At 36.9% G+C, this 15,101-nt stretch overlaps 1 protein-coding gene across 3 annotated transcripts in view; it reads right to left on the reverse strand.

Moving 5' to 3' along the window:
* Positions 1-1,768: 1,768 nt before the first annotated feature.
* LOC138186508 (neural cell adhesion molecule 1) overlaps positions 1,769-15,101 on the reverse strand; it is a 209,646-nt gene continuing 196,313 nt past the window's right edge. For all 3 annotated transcript variants that reach the window (XM_069126454.1, XM_069126455.1, XM_069126453.1), the window contains 3 exons: positions 10,241-10,489; positions 6,465-6,745; positions 1,769-3,594 (listed from right to left, as the gene is read on the reverse strand). In XM_069126454.1, the coding sequence (XP_068982555.1) occupies positions 3,451-3,594; positions 6,465-6,745; positions 10,241-10,489 (674 nt within the window). In that variant the 3' untranslated portion in view covers positions 1,769-3,450. The remainder of the gene's footprint in view (positions 3,595-6,464; positions 6,746-10,240; positions 10,490-15,101) is intronic.

Here is a 15,101-nt window from a genome sequence, read left to right on the forward strand (position 1 = left end):
TGTTCTCAAAATAAACGTGCATTATTGACCACGTTATTCTTATCGTCATAGAATAAACTACAAATCGTTAAGCTGCTAAAACAAATCAAAGCTGGCAAGTAATATAATTTACGTATATATTTTTAATAGGTTTTGTCGTTACGTTATCAAATACGGGTATGCGGATATTAGCAACGATAATGAAACACGAAAATATCGCGAGGATTAAAATTTGTTATAAAACGAAGATAGCTTTTGAAATTTGTTTTTATCCCATAATTTACAAATTTATGCCAGAAATACAACATTTTCGACTTCATCGTCATCTTTCTTCGGTTCATATTACGCTCCATTATAAGCATCGTTCGTCTTCGCTCGTGTCACTTACCTCACTACCTACAGTGGCAAACAAATCATCTCCTCAAATTAACAACAACCAGCACCAGTGTACCGAAAGCAACCAACGGAGAGTCGAAACCCATAGAATCGAGCCAACTCCCCAAAATAGCAATTAGAACAGACACAAAGATCCCCCATCGAACAAGCCATCGAAGCAAAATCAACTACCCTACGTCGTTCAAGTACGTAGCGTAGTTGCACGAAGTACAGTCAAGCCAAAATTCGAAGAACCAATTACGCGTCAGCACTGTAGACGCTTTCGCTGATGGAGCAACGACGATCATGAGTGTTCACCACATCTGTATCCACTACAAAATCATCGGATTACAATGCTTGGATGGATCGTAATTACATAGTGTATTCACGAGTAGAATGGGCGACAGTTGGAGGCGCGGGGTGAACGCTGCTTGAACGTTAGGTGTAGAGAGTCGGGGTCGTCTTAACAGCCCCAGAGACACGGTTGGCACATAGAATAATAGGGTTCGTCAGTGTGCCGGGTTAGTCCCTGTTAGCAAGACCGAAGGTGCACAATGTATGCAAACACCGTCGCGCCACGGGATTCCCTGGAAATGCTCTAATTAATGCGCTCTGCCCAATAGGGCGCATCCTCTTCTTCTTGTCAGCCCGCTCTGCGTTCGAAACTAACGGTGACAAGCCGGCCATTCGTTTTCCTTAAAATGTTGGAAAGTAGGTCGAGGTGATATTCGAACGTTTGTTCTTCGGGTTTGCTCGAAATCAAAGAGTCGAAACAATGTACACTACACACTACCGCTTAGAAGTACGTGGACTGGTTTCTTTGTTATTTTTTGGGAGTATAATTTGTATTAGAAAGTTAGAATTGGGGAGATGCAACATCATACCTTTAATGTAATTTAAGTTTTTGGTCTCATTTCATATTTTTAATGCAATCGAGCCTTTATCAGAGCAGTCGTGGGATATCAGGACACGATACAATTTATTTTTTAAAGTTTGTATATAAAATATGTACATACGTAGTATACACATAAGCGTAGTTTTTTAGAAGTCTTGCATATTTTGTTAAACTGCTAAACGCTGAAAACCCAGAGAGTTCGAGCAATAATCGTTGTAAGTGCCAAAATTAACGAAGATGCGTTTTTTTACGCGTTATTCCTATCGGGATAATTTACGAATGTGAAATTATACTTACCTGCGTTGTAAAGGTACTTACAAATTATAAAACGATAGACTCCAAATGGGCGCATGAATATACGTTTGATTAAGCAAACTTATTCAAGCAAATTTCAAGCTTTTTTAAGGAATACCTTCACCTTACCTTTACCTTTACCTTAAGAACGCATGTCACAGAAACTAAAATAAAAGGTAAAGTTTGAAAGAAATCGTAAAATTAACAACACAAAAGACAAAATGAAATTTATATTGAAGCAGTATAATACACAAAATATATCGACTTGACATTCATTTACGAATGACAATAATGCCAACGAAAATGAACCTAAACGATACATCCAGCTTCGTTTAAGACGAACACAAATAAGAGAAAGAAGGTTTACATGGCTTAATAGACAAAATAAATTTTTAAGATTAAAATGATCTCAAACGAGATAATAACATAACAACGCATCGATATTAGTCTGTTAACCGTGTCGTCTCTTAAATAAATACCTACTTCTGTAATCATGGAATTCAAAATTAATACGGACACGTTAATTTTCGTTAGACTCGATTTAGCTCTCGCAAATGTAGATATACTATATTTTCAAAGAAGATGAAACGACACAGGAAAGAGATAGGAGATTCGTCAATGAAAAAATTATTATATTCATCTTCTCCGGCTAACAGGGTAAACGTTAGAAGATTATTTCGAAATGAAAGGTTAATCGTGCCTTTATCGTTGTCGAAAATTTAAACGAAAATCGAATCGTCGTTCGATACGGTGGTAGATGTTATTTGATAGTCGAGTGGTTCTGCTGCGAATAAAATTTTCATGCTGCTTTCACCGCCGTAAATGCACGTGATGCGCTAAGATTTTCTTCACGTTCGGGATGGAGAATGGTTAGCGGTCAGTGAGAGGAAACGCGAAATGCGATTCGACTCACGTGCGACTGAAATTTTGACTGCTCGTTCGGTACGTTTTCTGCTCTCTTAATAGAGAAGATCGGGAAAAGGTTCGGACAGGACGACAAGTGGGCGAAGCTCGTTTCTGTAAAACAGATGAAACGTATTCTCTTTATTTCGTATGCCATCGAGTATTTATCTTACGTGACCGAACAATCCTCTCCCCGACATAACACGTGACTTTAGCGAATGAAATTCGGACATCGGTAACTATCCACTAGGACCAGGCTGTCTCGCCTATTTACAATAGATCTTTGTACAAAAACTAATCTCATATAAACAGTACGATGCACGATTCCAAGGTTCATGTACGCAACGTGAACAAGAACGAAGATCGTTCGAGATATCCATTTCGCGTTACAAACTGTATATTCGATAATTCAAGGACGCTGCCTCGTCAAATTGGACTTTGCTCTTATCGAGCTCTGTTTCCGTTCTCTCTGCTTTTCTATTTCCGTTTTATTCGTGTAACGTGGCCGTACTCTATTATAAAAATCTGCAGGTAGAAAAAGAACGTACAATTCAAACGATTCGATACACTTCGTCGAGCATCGAGTTCCTGTCTGATCATCAACGTTTCATTAAACCTGCAACTGGACATCCACTTGTCCAATCTGATGGTGTACGCGACTAAAATCGTCGACCCATCCGGGTGCAGGTCCTCGTTCTCGTCACAAACACTGAATTTTTCCGTCGGTTTCTCTCTCTTTTATTTTTTACTTCCTTCTCTCTTTTCCTCTCGTTTTCTCCGTTTTCTCCTTTGTACAGCGAATTGTTCGCAGTGTTTCGCGAAGATGCTTGGAATTTCGCACGTCGATCGTAGAAAGACGCAACGTGCGACTCGACTCGCGAGAATTTCGACTCCGTTTCACAGGCTCGGAAACGATGTTCGCGCACTTTGTAACTAGCTTTTCGTACGAACGCCGTGCAGAGTCGCTCAAGTGTCTGGACTCGGTGAGACTTTCATCGCGAGCTTTATATACAACTCTCTTGTATTCGATTCGAGCGCGTCACCACTTCCGGTTGATGAAACTTGCCCTGCGCGGAAACCGACGAGGAAACTGGCCTCTGCGGCATCGACGATAACCCTTTGCCTGACCTCTGGAGACTGTAGTATACCTGTAATCAATGAAACAGGATTCTTCGTTTCGAAAAATAAACGTTAACCATCGATTGCTAGTCCAGTAACGAGTTAATTCCTTAACGCTAAAGTTTTTCGTCAGTTCACTGATATTAGATTATCCTGAAAATTCTTACATTTTTTGTCATATTTGACTTTATAGCTCTTATTGTAATAAAAATATTTGGAATTTTATAAATTCGACATTGGGTAAAATGAATAAATTCCATGTATTTTATGAAACGCATTAATCTTCAATGTTTCGTGAAAAATTGGATAAATATGTAAAGCAATCCGTATCATTTAGATTTTCCGTGTTTCAAAGGTACAAGGAAAATGTTTTAATAGGATCGAACGCAATAAAAACAGAAGGCTACACGCATTAAGTAGGAGTAATAATTACGTAATTTCGAATTTTAATGGCTGTCCAGTTTGGCAGAAACTAGCGCTTAACTAGTTTACGATGCCGAGGAGAGAGATTAATTATTTTCTTTAACGCTTTTCGAAGGATGCAAACATTCTTTAAAATTGAGTTTCAGTTAATTGCGTCGAGAACGTAAAACGTTAAATGCTTTACGGAAGGTTAGTTCGCGTCCTTAGACTTTTCTGAAAGGTAAACGTGCTTTTTCTAACTTGTTTTTTCAATGTTAATTGAGTTTGCACGTTACCATATTGCATCAACGCGTTCTATTTTCATTTAATATATCAAAGCCATTCCAAAACAGTTTTAAAATTGACGATAAATGGATTTCATTTTTATGAGTGATTACTTATTAATGCATCGCATTTATTTTATAAAAAACAGAAAAAAGACACGCTTTTATATCTTCAAAATTGCGCATTTAAAACTCGTTAATTTCAGTGTAACTTATAACAAAATATACGAAAGGTGAGCCAAATAAAATGATGCCAACTGCTGTTTTTTCTTCTTTTTTTTTAATTAAGCTACAAAAATTTACTTCAAAATTGCAGTTCCTCGAGTTCGAATCACATATTAAAAATATGTAATTTACATATACCGCGAGTGTATAATTTAGCGTCGCTTATAACCGTATTATTAGCGCAAAAGCCAGATACGTTAAATCTGATCTCGAGAGCAATAAAATCTATATCGTATTCCAGAAGCTGCGTAAACTATTCGTTTGGAAAATAAGCAAAACTTCCGATTTACGATAGAGCCGCGTGAAATGCGAGTGGACGAGCGAAAGAGAGAGGCTACAAATGGAGGAAGAAAGAGAGAGAGAGAGAAAAAGAAAAACGGTAAATGCAAATGTATCGATACTTGTGAAAATTGCAAATTCGGGGTTGGAATTAATAATGGAAGAGCTGACGGGGAACGAACGCGCGGAGCGAGGTTGAAAATAATCGAAAACCGCGGCCGGCTACGTAATTCCGAGGAAAACAAAAACAGTGAAACGAAAACATCCAGGAGGAATATCGGGATCGGTTAATGAAAAGGACGACGAAGTAATGGTGTAGATAGTGGCTGGATGGGGGACTGGTTCGAATCGGTATTAAAATTATTCAGACACTCAACGGAACGCGACCAGTGTCGAAAGGAAACTGAAGTCGAGTTCAAGACGAGTTATATACGCGCATCGGAACCTCTCGAATTATCGAGGAAACTTCGATGTAATTAAACTGGCGAAAGCACAGATAACCCAAGGCCTCGCTAAACCGGAAAAGTTAAAGTAGAAGACTGCCGCATATTAAAACGGGCGATCCGTTTTCTTGGCTCGTGCTCTAGGTCTCCTGTGGTCGTCTTCGAAACTTCGAATATTTAAAACAACCTTGTCGGTTTGGCTATGCGAGACAGAGTAGAAATTATACAGAAGAAAAAAAGAGGGAAGACTGGTCGTGATAAAGAAGAGAAATCGCGTCGACGAAAGAGGATCGATTGTATTACTTCCTCCGGCGAAAAAAAGGAACGCGATCTCCCTGTTGAATATTGTATCACGTTTTATCGATCGTTCGTTCGGTAATTCGCTAGTTTCCCCTACGACCTTCCACTTCTTCCTCTCTACCCTCTTCGGCAGCTAGGGGAAGCGTTAATTGCTTCTCATTAATCAAACGGCTTCGACTAAATACACTCTATTAGATATCGCTAAAAAAGGCACCCGATTAAATTTACAGACCGTAATGAGTTTACGGGGCTAATTGTCGGAATGATTTATATGGCCACGGGACTCATCGATTAGTTCCGCTTCCGGGATATCGGCCATTCTGCTTCTATGCCATTTTTGTCATTTCTCGGCACGAGGGAATATGAGTGAAACGCGATTAAAACGATAGGCCGGAAAGGAACGAAATCTGTACGATATCGGAGATTCTCCTTTCGCTTGTATATTCGTTTACCTGTTATCTCGTTTCTTGTCCTACTACCCATAAGAATGGTGGCTCGTGAATTGTTCCTTCAGAGAAGTAGTCTCTATCGAACAATTTCGAGGGAAATTTAGTTCAAATCGAGTAAAGAAATCTATACTTTTAGCGGAATCCATTGTCACGATTGTAAGATTGTAATATCGACGCTTCTGTTTCGAAAATTATACGTTTATTTTCGGTCTTGTAATTAGTTTCGAGATATGTTTCTACTGTAAAATATTTAACTTCCCCTAGATTGCTGCTGTACGAATATAACTTCTAATAAAATTATCTTGATGCGGAATTATTCTTTCAAAGCATCGTGGAAGCTCCATTCTTTATGTCAGATCGATGGATATGAAATATATTTTCGTTATCCTTTGAAATCAATACATAGACGTGATGCTTCAAATTTGGATATTATAGAAGCTTGGACAACGATCCGTTTAAACTTCATTTTCACTTTGGCTTGGAATATATATTACGAAAATATTCTTGAAAATCTCACATTTTGGTTGTTTCGCTGGTTGTAAGCGTCCATTGCCATCTGCTTGAAGTCCGCCATAGTGGGTGGATTACTGTAAGTATTCGCTTGGGATACATGGTTTTGGGGATAATTTATGGTCGGCGTTGGCAGACAGTCGGTCAACATTGGATCCGGTGGTAGATCTAAACCGTGTTGCACGATCGGCCTTTTCTCTGGTGAGATCGCCTCGTCCATAACTCGATCTTTCTTTCTTCGTTGAGGCGGTGTCTTATATATCGGAGTATACGTTAGAGGTCTTCTCTCTGTGAACAGATTCGAACGAAGCCATGCAAAGTCGCGCATCCACTAAGCAGATTAGTCGATTAAATCTAGACGAGAATGGTCTCCGCGTACGATACAATACGTTACAACGGGACAAAGAAGTTCGCAAGCAGCGCTAGATTTATTTAATATGCTATCTTTTTAAATAAAAAGTTATATTTCTCAATCCCATTTGTTTCTCTTTGAAGGTCGTGAAGAAAATAATTTCCGTGAGATGTTGCGTAGCGTTGGCTCGAGGAAATTTAACGAAATAAAGCCGGGGGGAAGATGGTAAAAAATTATTGAAATCTGAATGCATCGATATTTGAAGTACGAAGAATAGAACCAATGTCACTCGTATGCGTACAATGTATTAACGATATTACCAATTATGATTTTATCTCCTTTCGCAACTACTAAATGCATGCAATTGCTTTTAAAACTAACGTTGACTTTGATCGAAATGAAAACATGGTTATACTATACATATAGCTATTAATTTTCAACACATCGCTTTAATTATAATTATTTGCGTGGAATATATTCAGATTCTATATCTAGTCGTAATATCAATAAGGTATTATCAACGACAAGGATCTAAGTAATTGTAAAACAATAATTATTTACTCTAAACTTGTTCACTTAATGGAATTGAATATATTTTAAATATCGGAGGCATCTAAATTCACGTCACGATCAAGGAAATTCAAAGAAATTGAAACCGAAAGAAAAGAATACCTTCAGACTGTTATATTTTAAGGAGAAATAATAATTATTATTTCGTTCATTTTTCTTTCGACGTATCGCGCGTCAAAGCTTTCGACGCGGCGGACAGTGCTTTTGCGTTCGCCCGCGTTAATGCTGAGATAATAATGTAGAAGTTTGATGAGCACACATTGATCACTATTCACTGTGGATAAAGGCATTGCATTTCCGATCTATTAATGTGTATTGAAGCGTACCAATTTAACCTGACAATGCATTTCGAAATTCATTGCTACGCGACGCGGAAATATCTTTGATGGGAAAAGAACGCCAAAGCATTCGCTATTAACATTCCCGGGAATTTGAATAGAAAGAAATGACAATACACTATCATACGTTTATCGATCTTTTCTTCCGTTCGATCAACGTATTTTCCAAAATTAAACATACCGCGAATCAGAGCTTAAATAGAAAGCGAGTGTGTTTATAATTAAAACTCAAATCGGATGATAAAGTTTAAACGAACGAAATTGTGCATTTACATTGGACTTGGGCAAATTTTATTTGAAATGCATAAGTATCTAAATATTTAAAACAAATTATAATTATCTGCTCGTTCTACCTTCTACATTTTTTAATTTTTTTTTTTTTATTTTAAACGATTTATCGGAGGCAGAATAGGATAAGAAAAAAGCTCGGTATTTGACAGATGATATGTAACTCTATAAATGTTTTGCAACTGGTAAATTACAACCGAAACGAATAAACCGCAGAATTTCCACTTTCAATCAAGCGATTTAACGAGGAAGAGAGATACGGTACTTCAAAACCAATAACGATTCCATGAAACGATAATAATCTGTCCAGGGCAATCATCGCGTGAAAAAATCTTTCTGAAATTTTCATTTCACCCGAAGATTATGGGCTGAACAAACATAATATGTCCTACGGGGGTGCAGTGTCGTATCCCAATTAATTCTTTGAAAAATGAAGATTCTACGTGTGTGTGCGTGTGTTTGTATGCGTTATCTTTTGGCGGAATATTAAATTTATATTCTCGTATATACATATACAGGGTGATTTTGAAGTAATATTTAGTAATATTTGAAGTAATATTTATTCCTTGCAACAAGGAAAAAAAGTGATTCTTCGGATAAAAATAAATCGAAGATATAAACCGACGTTTCTTCAGGTTTCGTTTCCGAGAAAATCGACTTTGAGAAGCTGTCAGACTTCAATTTAATTAATTATCGCCTGTACAGAAGCGAATATATTTAATTTATCTACTTACAAAATAATTGGAAATGGCTATCGTTTCTTCATCGTAGTTATAAAATAATAGGTAATAAATTTCAACAGTTGAATAATACATTTTTCTACTCCAGGTGATATATTAATCATGAAAAGGAAAATACAGAACCAGAAGTTTATAGCAATAGCGTTATTCGAAGCAAAAATTGGCCTTTCTAAATATAAAAAGTACAAAACTAAAATCTAAGTATAAAACTTCGGTATATAACAGGTACTCGACATCCTAGGCATCTGTTATTACGTCCTGACCCAGTACGCGTAGCAGGGTTAAAGGAATCCATGAAATCTGTTTTTATCTCTACTGAAAATAGCCACACTTCTCAATGAACAATTGAAACAAAAATAGAGCGGGCCACGTCGATAATCCAAGAAATTGCACTATCCGAAGGCACACGGAGGTATAAGTACAGGCACACGAAAGCGGTACGATAATCGACCTGCGATTGTTCCAGTTACGCGAATCGTGGCTATCAATCGTGGCGAAGACGAGCAATTAAACAACCAATGAAATAAACAGATAAAGGTACGTTTTAACCAGTTTACCAACAAGAATTCTTTTTCTACCTGTACACGTATATTTGCCAAATCTAGTTTATTTGGCGAACTTCGTGCTTCGTGTACATTTTTTCTTTCTTTTGGACAGAAAAAATGTTTGCAGTGAATAGGACCATTGTACCTAGCTTTACGATACAAACACCGAATCCATCCTTTGTTTTCAAGCATTTAGGTTTTCAGCTTTTGGGCATAGCATAGTCGAATATTTCCACTCACGATTTTGTAACAACGTTCCACCCTTTTGAATTGAATTTTTGTTTGTTTACCTGACAAGAAACTCTAATTAATCATAGCTTCTCATTACGATCCACAGACTAGGAGCAAATAATTCTCGTAAATAGACTCTCTGGTACTGACATAAAAAAAGGTAGGAAAAATTAAATTAGCCAAGTTCGCTTGTCCTTGACAAATCTTCAAGGATGTTGGTTTCATTTTGAGTCATGGGATAACTTGTACCGATCTTTTCAACGTATTAAACCACATTAAAATGTGAGATTTTAATTGTCATAAAAGACACTTATATTTTGGTTTGGTCCACACGGTGATTCCGAGATCATGGTTGAAATTTGATTTTCTCAAGAACAAGGCGTCGAATGAAAAAACTTTATTATACGTTCTCGACATATTTTCACTCGTAGGATAAGCTCCTGCCGAGTCCTCGCTTCTGTACAGGCGATAATTAATTAAACCGAAGTCTACTTGACAGCTTTCCAAAGCCGATTTTCTCGGAAACAAAACGTCAAGCATGGAAAAATGTCATTTTATATCTTCGATTTATTTTTGTTCGAAGAATCACGTTCTCTCCTGTTGCAAGTACCGTTACTTCAAAATCACCCTGTATACGTATTGGTCTGTATGACCGCGTTGTGTACACGAAGGCCATAGTTTAGCGAACGTTTCGAACAATCGGAAAGCCGTAGACTCACCATACTCGTTGGGTATGATGTCCGGATCGATGTCATCGACCGCCTGCTTGGTCTGGGGGTGTACCGGAGTAGTTGCACCTGCATTAGGTGGCTCGCACACGATGGGAGCGTGCTTTGGACTTCCGGGCCGACCGTTCGAGTGCTTCCGGTAGAGCGCCATCAGGATTCCAGCTACAGCCAGGGCCAAAAGGGTCGCTGTTGTTGCCAGGCCCAGCAGCAACGGGTTCAACATTGATGCGTCCGTGTTCCCTGTCATGGCAGCAATGTAAAATGCTCGATCAGGCGGAACTTCCATCGGGTTACCTATCTGTTTTGTCCCTGCTTCTCGGTTATTGCGGCAAGTATATTTTTACCTCGTGATACATCCACCCACTCACCCTTTTTCTACCCCTTGCGATTTCGCCACCGACGATCCGATTTTGCCGGCAGACATCGCTAAATTTACTGTTCTATCGGTATTGCTCGTCTTTTTGGAATACACTGACTCGCGAAACAATTCCAGCATATATGACAATCTTTTACGAATATATTAAATACATGCGCTGTACGAAACATTTTGAAAATTTATTATCGCTGTAATGAGATTATGATCATGATTATATTGATAAAATATAAAACAAGACTGACAACCTGCGTGGAGTATAAGAGATATTTGTTACAAATATGTATTTAGTAACAAATTAGCATACGACATAAACAGCCATCTTAAACATATAATAAACGTTAGAGGTGGACCTACCGAATGGATAATCGCACTTTTGTGATTTTTATGAAATGTATGCTTAAAATATCTTGTACCTTCCATGTATATTTCCAATCCTATTTCGATTAACAATTATAATCGTAACTGTCGTGCCTCACTACAATGTTAATGAAATTTCAAAATGTTTCACGTAACGCGCGTTATATATTCATACAAGATTTCTATATATATATATATCGTATGTTTAGATTTAATTCAAAGATATATCTAACATTGGAGCAATAAAATATTTCTAAACAATCTGCAAATGTATTGCTATTTATTATGTTACCCAGACGCTTAGCACGATCCTCTATTTTCAACCGCATCATTATCCCCACTCGTGCTCTTTCTAGGATAGGTCAGTTTAATAAGCAGAACGATAATTAACGACGGTATGTCAATTACGCTGCTATCGCAGTTCAACCGTAGTACACGTACAGTGTCCCACTTTAATTATTCGATGTGACTATCTCTAAACCTTGTGACTGTTAAAAGAAATGCTATCGCTCAAAATTAATCCGCTTCCAGACGAATGGCCATAACTTTTTGAACAGCTTCCATGATTTAGTACGCTGTTTTAAAAATAGTGCTAGCATTTAAACAAAGGTCGATTCTTACCGTTTTCAGAAATGAAACGATGAAATATTCATATCGTGAAAATGTTTAAGTTCAATTTAAAGTAAGATATTATTCAAAAATAAAAGATCACGACTGAGCTCCTCTTGTATTCTATTACGGAGTCGTAACATCAAAAATAAAATATATTTTCGAATATTACAAAACTAATATTATCTATAAAAATGACATAAAATTCGATCGAGTTTAATAAAAAAACAGCGAAAGCGTCCGTTGGAAAACTAACAATTTCAACGCGATTTCCTGATAAACGAGAATGTTGATTTAGAGCGAAATCGTTGAAACAGGGCACCGCCCGTTCACATAACAAAGAGTGATCCTTGTGTCCACTTCTCTGAATACAAAATGCTGTTGATCCTTAGAAATATTACAAAAATTAAAATGAATCTTCCGGATCTCACGACGCAAATCCTTCTTTCGATTTCTCTTGAAACACAACGTATATAACTCATTTCTACCAACGTTGAAGCACAGCATCGTCTATGTATAGTCGGATAATACAGCATGATCCTTATGCCCATTTCTTGGAATACAAAATACGATTCAACTTTAAAAACATTACAAACAACAAAATGAATTCTGCCCTATAACGACGCATGAACCTCTGCATTGTTCTTCCCAAATACACAATGAAATATAATTTTATCAACTAAAAAAAAAAAAAAAAAAAAAACCAGATAAGCAATGAAAATTCTAAGGACAAGAGTATATATCGTATTATCGATTGAAATATGCTTGAACGCAGACGTCGCTCAAACACGCACGTTTCTTCCATCGACTTCGTATCGAACGCGTTTAGATTTTCTCTACTTAAAATCTGTTCACTTTCGTTATTTTCGCATTCTGACAATTTCATTAATCCGAGCAAACCCTCACAGCCGTCATATATCGACGCACGAAAGAAACGTTACAAAGACTAAAACAAATGTTCGTAGAACGAGACGACAGAAATTCTTACGTGTATTTCTTTCGGCACGCAACGCTACTGATCCTCAGCATCCGGCTTTCGTACGCCTGGTGCATGCGGATACATGGAAGCGTGTGCACGCGTCACTGCAGGGGGTTGAATCGTAAATCAGCCGTTAGGAGCCGTTTAAAGCTAGTCGCACCGATGTCGCGCGTTGTAAATTTTGTTCCGGCGTGGCGCGCGTAATCGTTGTAAATTATTAAGCGGCCGGTGTCCGTTTCGCACGAGGCATCGGTTCGCTTTCGCCCTTATCGATTTTTCCGCGCCGATTTTTCCGAGCGCCTTCAATGCTATCGTGTCTGCTAATTGGTGTTTGCGCGAAAATGTTTGCTAGCCGGGCATTAATAAGGCTGTTTGGTTTCGTTACGCGGCGTGTTTGCTCACTATCAAGCGAACGGATTATTCGTTAGCTATTAATTGGGAAGTATTCATAGGCATTGCTCGCGCGTTAATACCGCGATGAAAAAAACTTGATTGCTTTCAGTTCATAGAGAAAACATTCGATCAATTTTTATTACCGTTCCTGGAAATATGTTAATCATTATACAGCTTTGTGAGATCTCGTAGATGGCAAACGCTTTGGTTAGACAGATGTTGATATCGATACGTTTATTGGGAATTTTTCCAAATTTAATTCGTGTTGAAAGTTGTTCTATTAGGTGTGCTAATTTTTCTACAAGTATCATTCTTGCTGAGTATTATTATGGCATCGTTGCAGAATATAACGACGTTTATTGAAAACAGATCTCGAGTTGTGTTTTTTCTACTGTCGCGTAATTTTACATAAAATATACCAAGTAATTTATACAGCCGAATAATTTTGCGAACTTTATTTTATATTACAAACGTGAAACATAAATAATACAAACATAAAGAATAAATATAATAAAAGGGAAATATATGATTGATAATTGTAAAATTATACAACATTAATTGATATAATAAAAATATTTAATGCTAAAACGCTGAATTCTATAAACAGTTTGGTTTTCCCACTGCATCCCTACCCAGGTGTATGTAGGTTTCAAACCACATCCCTCTCATTTTCATGGAAATTTCGTATTCATTGCACCTTTTTGTTCGGCGAGAGTACGTTTTAAAACTTCATGAAATGAAATCGATAAATTCGCGTATAGCTCGCGGGCCGAAATAAATGCGAACGAAAATAGCCGTAAATAAAGAGTCGCAGTACGAGCGACGACACGAAAGAGCTCGGTGAAATGTTATATTTCAATCGTCGTGCCTTCATACGAAAAGAATCATTTCAAAAACAGCGTTGAAAATTACGAAAATCATTTATTTTCAACATATCAATTATCGGCTGCAAGCACTGGTCAAAGCAAGTATCAAGAAATACGTATTTTTCAATTCGAGTGAACTTTAATCTCACGAAAAAAATTGTGATTAACGTCACGTTATTTTACCTAAAAGAAAAGAATTTTTAGAAACTTTAATTCGTAGTTCATGAAATTGAATTTATTATTCAATGATAGGTTCAGAACAGCGGCGTTATTTTATCCGAGAAAAAATAATTATTCGATAAATAAAGTAATTTTTATATTGGACATATTGTATTTCGTGTTTGCAAATAAAACTTTAACTGCATGTTAGATGCATGTTTACGTTAAGGTATTATATTTAACTCGAGTAATTTCCACATGATTTTGAGCAATTTTATTATTTCAAAGTCGTAAATATAGGGAATTGACCACTAAATTTCACGATTATGAAGATGTTAATGACTTCATTTACACATATCACACTTAAACATTGGCCCGATATTTCCTCAACGTAAGAATCGAAAAATGATCTGAATTAAAAGAGAAATCCAGTTACGATTGATCCGAGGAATCCGCAGCTATTACTCTAAGTATTCCAATACCTTTTCAAATGTATTTCAACAATCTTACGACGAATATAACTAAATTTTTGGTTATGGCATTGCAGAAAAAGGTTTCAAATTTACGTTAGAATACTCTCTACTTGAAAGAGATCAAAAATTTATAATAACATACTTCAGGAACTTCGAGGATAGTTATATTTTATATAGGAGAAATATACACATACACGAGGAATATTTTATCTGATCATTTTCATCGGTCATTTAAATATCATTTTACAAAGGACTTCGCATTAAATAAATCGAATCGAAGCCGCACAACGACATTGTTTAACTTAAATACATATTTCAAGACAAATCTACCGATAAAATTAGCGCCGTGCATTGTTCAGAACGTAAAGCATCCCCTGGAAATAATCAAATTTCATAATATCGTTTGAATATTATTAAGTACCATTGCACGATTATTAATTATTAATGTCTTTCGTATTAATAGTAATTATAGGTACTTGTGAATAAAACCACAATGTTCAGCAACTATATACAGAAGAATATAGCGAACCGTAAAAATTTTTATAACGTGATGGAATTTGATACTTTAAGGTTTAATCATACTTCGGTTGAATGGACGTGGTCTCATTGTCAGTGGAAAAAAGGGGAACGAAACCTATCG

This window comes from Bombus flavifrons, chromosome 13 (genome assembly GCF_040668555.2).
Source record: "Bombus flavifrons isolate JBK064 chromosome 13, iyBomFlav1_principal, whole genome shotgun sequence".
Lineage (NCBI taxonomy): Eukaryota > Metazoa > Arthropoda > Insecta > Hymenoptera > Apidae > Bombus > Bombus flavifrons.